General features: G+C 35.9%; 1 protein-coding gene across 3 annotated transcripts in view; it reads right to left on the reverse strand.

Annotated features, from left to right (window-relative positions):
- Positions 1-15,625, reverse strand: part of VPS50 (VPS50 subunit of EARP/GARPII complex) — an 84,879-nt gene that overhangs the window by 9,551 nt on the left and 59,703 nt on the right. For 2 of the 3 annotated variants that reach the window (XM_048305471.1, XM_048305463.1), the window contains 3 exons: positions 15,364-15,420; positions 12,408-12,488; positions 387-535 (listed from right to left, as the gene is read on the reverse strand). In XM_048305471.1, the coding sequence (XP_048161428.1) occupies positions 387-535; positions 12,408-12,488; positions 15,364-15,420 (287 nt within the window). The remainder of the gene's footprint in view (positions 1-386; positions 536-12,407; positions 12,489-15,363; positions 15,421-15,625) is intronic. The other variant, XM_048305479.1, reaches the window with a different exon arrangement.

Genomic DNA, 15,625 nt, shown 5'->3' on the forward strand with positions numbered 1-15,625 from the left:
CATTGCAAAGAACATGGTAACTCAAGCCAAACCAACTTAAACTAAGAAGTTCTGAGTCAAGTATTTAATATAAGGTGAAAATGAACCATACAGATTAAATATTCCCATTAGAAACATTGTCCTGTTAGATTTGGCCATGTATTGCCACAAATTACTGGATCATCTGCAGTAAAATTTCATTCCTTGTGCTTGCATGTTGCTAGACCAAAGAATTAAGACTCCTGTACCTTTAATAAAGAAATTACCTTCATCACTCATATTTAAAATCACATTGAGAGATAGGAATTTTTGACCTGTCAAGAAGGCTTTGGATTGTAACCACAATTTCTTAAACAATCAATAGCTTTCAGTGATCACAAATACAACGAGTACAGTAAACAACCTACAAGGATTCTGTGGCCACCACTCTCTCTGCCAAACCATATAGCGAATTGCCAGATGTCAAAACTACGAGGTGACTGAGATGTGGGCTTGGCACCTTCTCTTTTCTCTCTTCAGCAGCTGTGAGAGTTCCTGAAGGATCAGCAGACACCTCCTGAAACAAAGGATCAAACCAATTAAACCCCACAAAACCAGCAAGGATGGCTCCAGCTTCAGATGCCAGATAAGATGAAGGAATATTTCAAATTCTAAGGTGTAATTTAAATCAAGCCTATTTCTATTTGAACATTATAGTAAAATAAGTGAAAAAAAATCATCTCATGTAAATCAGTATCCAAGGAAAAAATAAATTAAAAGAGAAAGGCAGCAAACAATCTTCTCGCTACACCTTAACACCCAAACAGGCTTTACCCCAATTGCCTTTTGGGAGACTGACTTCTCATCCTTGGAGACAGCATCTTCAAGCTGACAGCAACCAAACAGAGAGACGTATCAAAGGAATGTTACTTATGCATGGGCTTTACTGCTTATATGAGCTGTGGCTAACTTAGGTAAAATACAATTGATGTTCTCAATCAAGCTACCATTCCATGGAAACTTCTATCCTGCAGACATCTTGATGCTAGAAAGCAAGGAAATATTCACAGCAAAGGAATAGAATCCGTAGTGAGAAACAGTTTATACCAGTGCCTTGTTGCAAAATTAAAGGAAAAAAATAGAGGAAAAATTCTACCCCCACATTTAAGGAATATAAGTACAAGGTACAGCTAGTAGAGGAATCACAGAAGGAAGAAATTCCTAGAGCAGGCGTACAAAGGGACACCCTCTGAAGCCTGGCTATTTCCCCAAACTGTTTCAGGCATGAAAACATGAAAACATAAAGGTAGTTCTGGCTGGCTTGGATTAATTATTCATACCATGCTTATACACAGCCCACAAGAAGATGAGAAATGCTACAAAGTAAAGGTAATACTGCACCCAGAACAGGTAAGAAGACAGGATTTGGCACTGATTTAATCAGAGCCTTTCAAGACCCTAGGGATAGAAACTGTGGCCATAGTCTACAGTCTATGGATGCTACAACGTTTCAGCCTGTATGTACAGAATGAAAACAAATAACAGTAACACAGTCCCAAAGTAGTGGAAAAAATAACTTTTACAAAAGTAAAATCAGCGGCCTAACATGGCTGCTGCAAACAGCGTAGAAATAACCAACCAAGAGGATAACAATAATGCTTAAACATAATATTTACGGTTGGACTCAAAAAAAAATTAGTGGAATTCTGAAATCACTGTTAAAAAATGGAAAAAGATAAAGCCAAAAACAACATTATGAAAAAAAGCAGCTTTCAAGTTTTTGAATTGTTTGTTTGTTTCAACTAGAGATAGAAATAAAAATAGAAGAAATTGCAGTGAAGTAACTAAGGAAGGAGGGAGAACAATAGACTCAAGCTAACCACAACAGTAGCCATTAATTTCTTCTGGGCTTCACAGCAGAGAACAACTGTGAAGAGTGACCTGAAAGAGCGTACTTGCTATTCAAACAGGTTTTTTTCAGACACTTTTGCTTAAGGAGGAGAGCAGTGAGCACCTGAAGCACTGGTGGAACTTAGTAGTGGTGTCATTCATTCTATATGTCAGGATTCAGACAAAGAGGAATATTTCATTGCAGACCTTGAAATGCCAAGAGAAAAAGTATTGCACATATGATCAGGTGAAAACTGGAAAACCAACAGGGCGGTTATTCTGATAGCAAAAATATCTGACAGACCCATTGCAGTTGTATTGCAGCAATTAAAGGTAAGGCAGGTGAAAATTGATTATGTCAAATGTGTAAGGACCTGGTGAGAATTTAAGTGATACAGGATGAGCAGAAAGATCAAAACTTTGCTGCTATAGACAAAGCAGCACCAGAATGTGTTTACTGCTTGGATGAAAGCCAAACCAAAAGTGACATTAAGAATATACCACAACTGAGAAGATAATAGCATGCAAGCTGTTAAAAGTGGTTTGAGGTGTGGAGGAACAAAAATTCACAAGTTCTACTTTAACTCTCTCGGATTTTATTTGGCAGTTTCCTCCCGTGGTGTGACAGCCCAAGGCAATAGGGAGGTGGATTTGCTAAATCAGAAAGGCTCTTTCAGTTCTGCATCTCCAGAGACGTCAAACACAAGCATAAAAATGGGCTACAGCAGATGGAACAATGCACAGTCTGGGAAGGCAGAGTTCTCACTAATAAGGGTGAGGAAGTACCTTCGGACTTATAAAAAACATATTGTAATAAGGTTACAGACATAAAAAGCAAATAAAGCAGGGAACCTTGATGGTTCCCCACAGAAATTTTGACATTAAAAACAAGGACTGCTGACTGACCAATACCATCAACACATCATTTGTAGCACTAAAAGATCTCACAGAAATACATCAATGAGCAGAAGATAAAACTTCTAAAAGAAGCTTATGGTAAATGCAATCAGATACAGTTGCACTGAGCACAGGAACAATTATAAAGGCTAGCTATAATGTTATGTTATTTGAAAAATTAACTTTCTTTGCTCTGATCTGTGTTCACATTCAGCCGGATAAACTTGGAATTAAACTGACTAGATGCTTCACAACACTATGAAGTTTGCATTCTGTTGAGTCTATCAGAATGGATAAGCAAGCCAAAAGGCCTGGATATTTGCTAAAGCTCATGTAACCTCTTTCAGAGAACTCAAAGGTATTTCCTGAGCACATCCACATGTTTACCGCAGATAGGCAATGACATCTAACCATCTAGCCACAGCAATCAATTCTCTGACAGCATTAACTAAGCCAAAGACCATATTGATTAACTATTAAAATTCCCTCTTTATCTGCCCTCTTTTCTTTTTTCACTTCATTCCATTCTGAAAAACCCAAATCAAAACAAAACAAAACAAAAAAACCAAACCAAAACACAAACAAACAAAGATGTTTTGAAGTGTTTACACAAGACAAAAATAGCCAAACCCACAGCCCACCAAGCAATGCTTATCCTTAGGAGAGACAGCGAGTGACAGAGCTGGGGGAAGAGTATCAGTAGTAAACATTTAAGAAGCTTGCTTTCTTTCAAAGACTAATTACAAATGATGTAAAAACCGAGTATTATGAAGACTTCATTTTGTATTTATCGCACTTCAGAGTTGCCTGCCACTTTGGACACATTTTAAACTTTTTTTTCTTCCTTTCTGCTTCCCATGAAGGTAAGTAACTAATGAATCTTTTAAAACCCAAAATTGTGTTGTATCTGAAGAACACAAAAGGTACATGAGAACTAGCTAAATCAAAGACATGCTAGCTTCAACTAGGGAGTCAAACTCTTGTTCAAATATCATGGCCAAATAGCATGAGCATTTCATTCTCTTAATTTGTTCTAAAAAGCAGGCACTGCAAAAGCATGATGACAGCAAAAAGGAAACAGCCAGTGCGCCAATACCCCAAAAAAGCACAAGATCACTCTGAAAGGGCCTTACTGATGCAGGTGTTTTTTCCTCCTGCCTTCATTAACAGAAGTGATCAAAAGACTGAAAGCAGAAAATAAAGGGGCAAAACATACAGGCTGGAACAGGAAATAAGGCTACAGACTATTTAAAGAAATCAGATGTTTTTCAGCGTAGTGGACTTGTTAAAGTTAACCCTTCCAGTAATGAAGAAAATCTGGAAGAAAATGTCTGCTGCCAGAGTTTCCCTTTGTGTACCACAGAAAACAATTATGAGTCCTGTAAAACTGCCAGCCTCAAGAGGAAGAGGAGAGGAGGGGAGTAGAAGCCAGAAAATTAAATAGCAGCCAGCCAAACTTTAATTTCAAGAAATGTCAAGTTACACTGAGAACATATTGTAGCACCCAGTATTAAGCATGTAGAGAGCAATACTAAAGCAGAATAAACTTGCTTAGCTTTTCCCTGCATCAGACTAGTAGGTCTTGCTGATCCAGCAGAACTGTGATATGTCAAAGACATATCACAGCCCACACAACATCCTTGTAAGAAAACTGGACAAAATAGATTTAATAAAATAATTTCAAAGTATACATGGAACTGATACAAACTACAAGGTGCTCTTTTCCTTCCTTGACAAATAGGAAAAAAACCAAAGTGTTAAAAAAAATTTTTAAAAATTATTAAAAGCGCCAGACTTATCTGAACAATAACCCAATGAACTGTAGCAGGCACAGCAGGACAGGTTAACCAGCATTGCCTGCAGACACCTTACAGCAGGTCTTGCATATTAAATTTTCTCTAGCCTTAGTTTAATTTCCTCATACTGTCATAGGAAAAGAACCGAGTTTTGTAATGCTATACCTGATAGGCATACCCAACTAGCAATTATTTATAAAAGCTGCTTTGCTATAAAGGCCTGAAAATATCAGGATGAAGCGTTAAAGCAGGCTTATGACTGCTTTGCCTATTTAAGGATTGCTAATAACAGTAGTGTGAACTACAGTGTGCGCTTTGCAAAGTATCGTTGTAAGATACCTACAGTTGAATACAACAAAAAGGTACGTGTTAGCAAATAACAGGTATCAGATGAATGGGAGCATGATACTGTTTAATTGCTGGGTATTTCACTTTATCATTTAATTGTTTACTCCCAAGAAGGAAATTTTTAATGAACAGGTAGAAAAATAAAATCTATCTGCTTAAGGAACAAGCCTCTCCTTCAACCCCTTCCTCTAAAAATGTCATCTGTAACAAGAGAACGTTTTCAAGTTTGGCTGAACCCAGTGGTAAATCTCTGTTAAGCCTTCCATCTCAATGGGAAGAGGAGATTATAAAATAATTACCTAAATTAGAAGTATAAACTATATCAGGTAATTATCTGAGTTAAAAATTTGACATTCAGTTTGCAAGAGAGACATTTTTACAGGTCTGATCTCATCATGAGAACAGAAACACTCATTTCAGTTATAAGAAATAAAGAACTTATAACTGAAGTAACTGATTATCTGCCAATTATGGTGAAATAGCTGACAGTTAATTAATCATGCATTTTCACTAACTTTAAACAAAATACTGTAAACTCCACAACCTGTCCCCAGCACACAAAGTGCTGCAGATCACACTCATAACCAATAATCTTTTAAAACTGCACTTTTTCTGGCCTAATACTTTTTGCACAAGATTCCAGTTTTAGAATCATTGTGATTTAATATACATACACAATAGCAAAAATTTTAGGTTTGATTTCATATTAATTCTAAATGTTACTGAAGAAATTCTGATCTTAAAGGAGTCAGTGGTGTCCAAAAAGCATGGACAAAATGGTACTATCTGAAAAGGTTCTGGCAGCAGAACAGTCTACAGCACCTGTGACATACCAACACTGTTACCAAGAACTTGATGTGTGCTGATGGACAAAGAAAAGCATACTAACCCCAAATGTTTACATAGAACAGGCTAGCTCTATCATCTCTGTTTATAAAACTGTAATTAATAGTTTTTGTAATATCACGAGCATAGATTACAAGAAAACAAACTGATCAAAGAAAACATAACGCCTTATTGTATTCAAAAGCTGTCTGAAAATAAGTTCAACTAAATCCAAATAGACGCTTAATATACAAGAATTTTTTATCACAAGAAATGCACTGAAGGCTTTTTTCCTCCCCTTTCAGCTTGCACATCCCTAAGTCTTCTTGAAACTGAATGCTGAAAATTATAGGTAGGGCCAATTGCAAAAGCACACTGCTTTCAAGGTAAAAGTATATCTTGAATATGTTGTAAACGTGTTAAGGTTTTAAAATGGTACTTTACAATACTCCTACTATGTTTTAAGTTGCAAGATTAGTATTTTCTTGCTGAGGGGCACAAAACTTACCAAGAAGGTAATCTTGCCTCAACCTCAGGAAAGTAAATCAAACATAAACAATGTAAGCTACTACAATGATCGCCACTCTACAGACTTTAAGAAAGCAGATCTTTAAAAAACCAAACAACAAACCATCTGGAGAAATAATGCTTCTAATATTCTATTATTTTCAATCCTTTCCATGCCAGTGATATCTTTATAGCATTATTGAAGAGCCATAAAAGGGATCCCCAAGCTTCCCAACACTTACAGCACACACATTTCACACTGTCCCCAGGGTTGAATTGATCAGCATTGCCTCACAGCAGACATGAGTGTGGATCCTCCATGTTCTTTGTCACAAAAAAAGCATGTCCTAAACTTCAGTTGGGTCAGTCCCACTGACTTCAGTAAAAGAGTTCAATAAAGTTTGCACTGAAACTTCTGGGATCTTTGCATTTCTTTTGTTTTTTAATGTTCAAAGTTAAATGGCAGACTTTTTGCATAAAAAATTACAAGAAGCTGGAAAGTTTATTTACTATCTTGCCTCAACCAATGTAACAATGCCTCTATCAGGAACCACTGTGTACTGACAGACAACTGAGAAAATGAGTCATTAACTACACCCTAAAAAATAAATGCCAAATGAGACTCCACAGAAAAGCACACACACAGGCAACCTTAGGAACCTGAACCACAACCTTGCAAAAAACCCACATAAGCTGGTCTGGTCTGCTCATACACATTTTTTACTGCAGACTTTCTTGTCAAAGAAAGTTTCTCAGGAAAAGCTGCTGCTGGTTCCCAGGTGCTCAGCTGTGACTCTGTGGGCACCTGCACTCCTCTGGAACCCGCCCATTTTGGGTGCCCAGCAAGAAGAGTCTGAAGTGACTAAAATGAGATGTCTGCAGAGACTGCTTAAAGAGAGACCAAGCAATTGCCAAAATTCAGAAAATGTATCCAATTAAATAAGCTCAAAAACTTCAGTATATTATTCCAGTCTACTTGGTAATACAGTCAAGTAAACAAAAAAAAGATGTATGAAGAACTCTAAATGAATAATGTGAGGAAGGAAAACACCTGCAGAAGTCCTAGCATAATTTCAAAGTGCTTGTCATGTCAGAATTTTGTATACACAGAGTTCTCTTCCCTTGACAAGCAATTCATACAACACCTTAAAAATTGTCATTATGTACATTTAGAAATCTTTTTTAAATAGAGGAAAGAGAAAACTCACAAATTGCGTTTTCTTCTTTTTTTCTTTAGGTTTTTTTTTTCCTTTTAAGCAGCAGGAGACCAAGTATGGATTAGAAACATTGCACAAGTTATCTTAAGCCAAATAAAACCTCACCAAGAATCACAGCTACGATTTCACTGAGGACCTTAACTACGCCCTTTAGGAGCTGCCTCCTGTGCTAGGCACAGCCATGTCAGGTAAACAATTCCACAGCCAAGACTCTCCAGAGCTTGCCATTAGTATTTTGCCAAACCATATGTAACAGGGCACCCATCCACAGTAAGTAATGCAGGACAGTGATGTGACATTTTAAGTAAAACCAAACGGTTTGTTTCCAGCACTGGGGCTAATGTAACTGAATTGTACCATTTCACAGGATCAAAGAGTCAAAGCCAAAATGGGATGGGAAGTCAGGCATGAAGAAAAAAAATTATTCCTACCAATCTTTATCTTATTTGTACAGCTGAAAAATCTTCATTTTCCATCTCTGCACCATCAATCTCTAACCTGACACTGCCAAAAGACATATACTTTCTGGGGAAAGAGTCCAAAAGGCAAAGACAGGTTCTAAGATACAGTGACCGATGCTATTTTATATCAGCAGTTCCTCCCATCTACTCTTCTATACATTGCATTGCAATGCTTAGATACTTTATTACATTGATTTATTTTCTACTGCTGTAAAACACAGTAACTCTAAGAAACTCCGTTCTAAATTTCAGTTTTGCTTGAGGAAACCTGTTTGCAATGAATTATTTATGAGCATTCCATGGCTATTTGCTCCCCAAATCTCTCTTTGCAGCAATATCACTCAAAGCAGCTATTTACATTCACAGGACATTCACAAACAACATCTAAGCAATGGCAGTATCACAATTACATTACATTTTGTGAAGATAAGGAAGCTGCTTAAAAACCGACAAAGCAAGGAATCAGAAGTAGGCATTTTCCTTCCAAAGCACAAATTACCACAACAAACTGATCACACAACAAACTGACTGATGCCTTGTACCTGGGGGCTCACAGGTCTCAGTGAACTAACATGGACATCACTATTGTGTAAAAACACATTCCTGTTAGAAATGACAAACACAAGGACATAATGTGTGCAGGTACCTCTACATACCTGACTCGGAAACTGCCAGTGAGGAGATATAAGCAACTCAAAACAGGGGCTTGTTTTGGTGTATTTAGCCTAATCTAAACCACATCTGAGTGAGGCTGAAAGAACAGCACTTCTTCGTCCCCTTTTCACTCTTCTCTTTCTGTGTTTTCTTTTTAATGCAATCTGCTTATATGAATGAGTAGAGTGTTTGAAGAGCGCTACTTTTGGAGGATCCAGAAGTAACTATTAAATTAACTCTGAAGCTGCTGCATAGCAGAAATCTGTATGAAAGCTTTGTGCTAGCTGTGGAAAGACCTGACTATGAAGTTCTGATACACATATGAAGTTCAGTACAGTGTAGCCAAATAAATCTTTTAAAGTCATACTGTTCTCTTAACTCTCAGACATTAAACTGGACTCCAAACCGCTTAAAAAAAAATATTCCTAGTGCTTTTATTTTTCATACTCTTGATTTAGCCTAAAGGTATTTCTTTAAGGCAAAGACAAGTAGGTTATACACAGAAAACTGCTTACTCAATCTCTGTAAGCTGTCAGCACCCTTCCACATAACTTACTATAACAAAGCAAATAAAGTTTTGCTAATTCGTAGGCCTGATTTCTTTTTCTTTAAATTAAGCCTGTTTATCTATCAAAAGAAATTTCAGATCATACTTAAACCAGTATCTGTATTAGCCGTGCAGAGATTTTAAAAAGAGCTATAATTGGACTTCATTATTATTAAATTTGTAACACTTTGAAATTGGAAGCATATCTAAAGCAGTAGTGTTTTAAGAACCTGCTTTCTCAATTATGGCCTTTCATCATTGTCTTCATAAAGTCCTTCATAACTGTCATTTTGATTAAATCATACAGAACATCCAAATTTTTTAAAAAGTCCAAATTAAAAATGCTTTTGTATCACAATTACAACCAGCAGGGGCACATTTACTACCAACTGAAGTGGTTTGGTCATTGCTTTTTGTTTGGGGGGTTTTGTTTACTATAATGTGGTTTATCATTTATCAGTGTAGGAGAGACATACTGACATTGAATAGTATGTATCGCAGCTGAGGTGTCACAGTATTGCCTTGCAAAGAAGTTAACAGGACTAAACACGTGTTCACATTTCAGCTATTTCCTGTCCACTGTCTAAAACATTAATCTAAACTGCAGGAGGACTTGCTGCAGTTATTAAAGTACATTTGGTTTTGCTATGGAGTTTTTGCTATGAAGTTTTAGACTGCAAAACAGTGGAGAAGTGATTCAGCTATAGTTGAATACTGCTCAGAAGGGACAAGGACCCCCAGCAGAAGCAGGAGGCACGTGATGCATGGGAAGGGATGGATGGAAGTAGAGGAAGTGCTTTAAATTGCTGCACCCTTTTGCACACTGGCTACAAGTCAGAAATTTGACTTAGTCTCTCAGTGGTCCAAATAAAAACCAGACTTACTTCTTTTCCAAGTACGGTTCGTATGCTGTAAGCACAGTATATGCTAAAGGACAGAAACCTCTTGCACTGTAATAATGGGAAAATAGAGCAGCTCCATAAGGAGTTACAGGGAATGCCTCCAATCGACCTCCATACTCTTCATACTGAACATGCTACAAAAACGCAAGGAAGAACGCTTAGTGCTTTAACTTGCCAGAAGTGGAACTCCTACACCACATCGCTTTTTCCTTCACAAAGGAAGCTTAAAATTCAGCTCAATAACAATAAAATAGTATTCTACAAAAAAGGTATCTGGTATAAACTAGATAGCATTAATTCAATCTCAAACAGAAACTCCCAGAATTCTACACAAAGCTGGAGGGGGTGGCCACTAAATCCTCCAATTATTCCTCTAACTCCTGACAATAAATATTGAGTTAAGAGGCCTTCATCCACTGATATCTCAAAAAAAGGAACGAACAAAGTCCAAGAGGAAAGCTAGAAATGATCCAGTCTAAATTACTGAAGAGTCTGGATACAGATCATGTAGTTCAACCTTCAAAGACACTGACAGATTTGTGAAATTATTCTGATCTACATGCAAGTCTGGCTGAGCTTTGGTCACAGATTCAGTATTGTCAGATTCAGACTATCTTTATGGAAATAAAATATTGGTGCTGCCATCAGGAACTGAAATGTGACAGAAATGAAGCCCTTAATAAAGGTACTATGCATAGAAGACAAGGCAACAACCTTAAATTCCCAATAGGCCAGGGGACTGAATGCTACAACGCAAACATGAATACTTTCAGAAAGCAATTTACAAAAATCTAAAGTAAGATAGGAGAATCCCTTGAGCGGTTCAGAACTGTCCTTACGGTCTTGAGAAATACCCTTTTTATGACACAATGAAAATGAACCTTGACTTCCACAAACTCTTAAAAATAAGCAAACAGTAAACAAAAATACCCAGAACACTTTTACTTCCTCGTAAATCAAAAAGTGAAAAATTTCCATTTATAGTATAAGATTAGCATAATTTCATAAGATATTAATAAATTTCATGGAATGTCTTTAAGTTAATAGCATTTAGCTATGACTTCTTTCTTCTTTCAAATCTCACATTGTATATAGCTATTAATTTCAATTGTCAATAACATTATCTGTTACAGTACTATTAATGATTGAGGAAGAAAACAAACTGCTGTTATTTTTCCATTTCACTCCTAGAAATGTTTCTTTTGTTTTTTAATCATTTTAACTGCTAAAAAAAATGAAGTCTGTAAAGCAGTCAGGAACCATCACTATAGAGAAATTTTAAAAATTAATTCCATAACTTTCCATTTTTCCATAATCTTTAACTGATTCATTTGCAAGTTCTTCCTAGAATTAATTTTTCTTTCTGCATACACTGCCTTTGAGAAGAATATCAAGAAGCAGTTTTCTGTTTTACAGAGGCCTAGGGTTATTAGTTATCTCATGCTCCCTCTACTGACTGTGTAAGAAATGGCCCCCAAACCCTCTAAGATGCTTCTCTGTGGGAACAGTTTAGGACTCGATATAATGCTTCAAGGAATTAAAAAAGCATAAAGTAAATTTCTGTGGAGTGTCAAATCCTTGTGCAAGTCAGAGTAGAACATCTTTTTCTTCCTTCTAAGATAGAAGCCTCAGAAAATAAAACCTCCCTGTAGCATCCATGGTATTAACTGCTATACAAGCCATTTATGATACCCTTAGGAAACTTCTTCACAATGTTTCAAAGGTTTTATATTTAGGTGGAATATAAGAACTTCAAACTTCCACTTCTGGTGTAGTTTTTAGCAATATTTTTTTTTATAATCTGTTGTTCAGTTGAATCCACAAAAACTACCTACAGTCTCCTTTACCATCCTCCTGTGAAGGACAGTAATCTACTGCCAGTGTGACACGAGCACCATATTTACTCCTCACATTCTGAAAATAAATCATGAAATGACTGATAGGATATAATGTAAAAAATACATCTGGGAAAGTTCCCCAAAATTAAGGAAGGACTTAGTATACTACCTCTATTATCTTGAAAAGCAAATAATCTTCAGGATAGCTTACTGTTTTGCTATTCTTTAACTGAAGAAAAATGAGTCATATATTTCTTTTTATAAAATGTGTCTTAGTAGAGATAATAACTGAATGACTCTCTTTATTACATGAACCATAATAGAAGATTTAAATGCAGAATTTCATTGTTACATTTAGCAAAATCTATTTAATTAGTTTTGTTGCACATTAGAAACAAGTGATTTCATACAATAATGACCTCTACATCATGAAACTAAGCCTTTGTTATTAGACACTGAATGTGAAAAGAGAAAAAAAAAAATCAAAAAGCCATGATGAAATATAATTCCTGAATGTTGTACACAGACCTCTATCCCACTGAGCATTAACAAAATCCAGGTACTTACCAGATCAATCAGACTCTCCTGGATTCTGTTCAGTGTGGTGCGTAATCTGCTGCTACTGAGGCCCAGTCCGGTTGATTCAAACTGGAAGACATACATTCTACTTAAGCTGGGAAAGGAAATCTCATTGGTTTAAACTTTAAAGTTGTACAGCAAAACTTAAGTTTGTAAAGACTATCTACAACTTACTTACATTAAAATTTTAGCACAGAATCATAACTGTACAAAATGAAAAGAAAATCCACAGAGGTCACAGCACTCAACATTGCACTGGTGTGAAGAATGACCTAAGTATCCTTCATGAAGATGACAGTGTATCATTCATACCAATAAAACATCCAGTACCTTTTATTGTTGTAATTCTGTATTTGGCTGCAGGACTCTGGATTTTCTCATTTGGGTGATGAGCCTGGAATGGTGCCCCACGATGCCCCCTCCGAGCCTTGCATTCACACCTCACCCAAGTCAAATGGGCTTCACTGCTCTTTCTAGCTATAAAATCTCTTGTATTATCAAATATATATCTTGCATTTATAAAAATTGTAACTACTGATCTTTATAAAACAGTCATTATTACTTAATGCCTATAAAGATCTACCTCAGACATGTGCCATCTTCATGTTCATGGCTCAGGAGTGTATGGGGCAGAATATCAGCTGAGATATATAGTTATATATACACCTGTGCTATATATATGTATTTATTTTATATATATATATATATATACATATACACACACATATATATAGCTACACTAATTTCCTGCTAAGTGCAATGGATTATACCAGCTGAGGGTCTGATGTGACATGCATAATTATTGTAACTACTTGTCTTCTACTGTTAATAAAAAACCCCAACAAACTAACACAGTTAAGAAAGTGGAAACAGGACATGTAAGAAACACACATTTAAGTCAACAACCTGAAAGGATTTGAATACAGTTCTGGTATGTGATTCACACCAAAAGGCAATTTGCTGAACAATATTTAGGGCACTGTTGTTCACTGCATTATTAGACTTCCTTTCAGTGGGCTGAACCAGGCAAGGAAGTATTTGAGCTCACGTGACCTCCTCCTCTCCTTTTGAATACAAACAGGTATAATTTAGGTCCCCATTTACTGCATCTAAAGTTTCTGATTTAAGATGTCCATCTGCCCCAATTCTTCTATATATTAAATGACAATTTACATCTGAGTTGAATTCCCACCAGAAGTATACTCTGATGAAATCTAAAACCTGATCTAGGAGATACATCCACATTTGATAAACTGATAAATAGAAATGTTCATGCCTTTATTTTATTGCAAGTGAAGTAACCTTTTTTACAAAAAAAATTTTTATCTTTCTTCAAATATTTACTGTAGAAGCATCAGTTCTAAACTGTCTTTGATTTTGCAGGTGTATGGGTGAAAAAGAAAATAACTTTTTTTCCTTAAAGAAATCCATCCTTGATTCTCCATGTTATCTTTTTTCCCTTCTTAACATCATATAGTACTTTTTCAAGACATGGACATAAGGACTGCAAATTCAAGACTGACTATTCCCTCTGTTAAGGTAAGAACAAACAGAAAAAAAAGCCCTGCTTAAATGTAAAAAACCCACATATGTTAAAAATATATTTGCAAGTTTCAGCCATTTAAGGAATTTGCATCATCAAATCTACCATTAATTCTTTCTCTTTCTGCCTTTCAATTGCTAACTTCCAATTGCTAACTTTCAATTGCTATCAGTAACTTCTACTTATTTATTCTATAATGATATATTTCTTTCTAAAAACTGGTAATTTTGAATTGGAAACATATCTGAATGAAAAAGAAAGTAAAAACAAACATAAATTTCCATGAAACTTTACATGTTCACAGTACTCCAGATTTACCAGGCAACCAGTTACACCCCGAAATCAGAATTGTTCGTCCATATGTATGAGGGAGGAAAAAAAAACAAGAAGCAAAGTAATTGTTGCTCAGAATTTTTCCACAAGGACAGAACCTCATGGCTTCACAATGAATGTTTCACTCATCAGTACATCCGACTCGCTTCATACAAGATTCTGCTATTTCTATATGCAGAACTACAGATTTCTAAATTCCACAAATTGATGGCCTAGTAAGGCTAGTAAGCAGAGCATTAAACAATTTGAAGAATATTTCTATTCACCACAAATTTTACATATCCCCTTATAGTTATTAAAAAAACATTAAGTTTACAAAGTAGTGCAATGTCCTGTCAAAAAAAATAAAACTCACCTCAATTTTTTTCTGCTAAGGAAGACTATTTTATGGCATGTTCATTAATGTCTTACGTTTTAGTGAATAGATGTTAAATACAAGGAATTCCTTTTAATTTTATTTTTGTTTTGCTCCATAATTTGAGATAAGGCAGGTTTAATTTGCATCCCACAAATAAAGAAAGTTTGGAAAGCCATTCTACTTACAACCATGTTTAATTTTTGGCAGTGAAGAAAGCTAAATACTGACTACATAGGATAATGATTCTAAAGAGGTCTGGAAAGAGCAATGACAGCATCATGAATGGACATAGAACTCAACATGTGTATTTTAAATCCCTGGTTTTCACTGAGTGGGAATGAACTCTGTATAATCAATCACTCCCCTTATGTGTGTACTAACTGACATATACAACATAACCACAAGTATTCACAAATAATTTTAAACATTTAAGGAAGTTATACCAGCATACTCTAAGAATCCCATTTGACATTATTTTCTGAATAAAAATAAAACAGGAACACTCTGAGTGGTCTAAATCACATACCATCACCCACCTCTACTTTCTACTACGGGGAGTGAGGACATTTAAGCAGCATTACAAGAGGATTTATTACAATCATAAACCCTTGTAAGCATTGTGTTTCCCACGGAAAACAATCTGTCAAAACAAATACTAGGCACACTACAAAAACATCACAATTTTACCACTCATCTGCTATAACATTTACCTGCCTAGCACTGTGCTGTTCTCTGTTAGAAGCACAGAGTGAGGAAGTCAGTATGGGCTTTAGAAACACAAAACAGGCGGGGCAAAAAAAACCCAAACAAAACAATAAATGCAACACAATATGATTACCAGAGCAACTAAGCCAATGGAAATCCATTATCTTAACAAAAAAACCTAAAAAACCCCAAACCACAAACAAACAAACAAAAAACCAAAACAAAAAACCCAACAAAACCAAAAAAACTCCCACCCATCTTGTAAAC

This window comes from Corvus hawaiiensis, chromosome 1, assembly GCF_020740725.1.
Source record: "Corvus hawaiiensis isolate bCorHaw1 chromosome 1, bCorHaw1.pri.cur, whole genome shotgun sequence".
In the NCBI taxonomy this organism is placed as follows: Eukaryota; Metazoa; Chordata; class Aves; order Passeriformes; family Corvidae; genus Corvus; species Corvus hawaiiensis.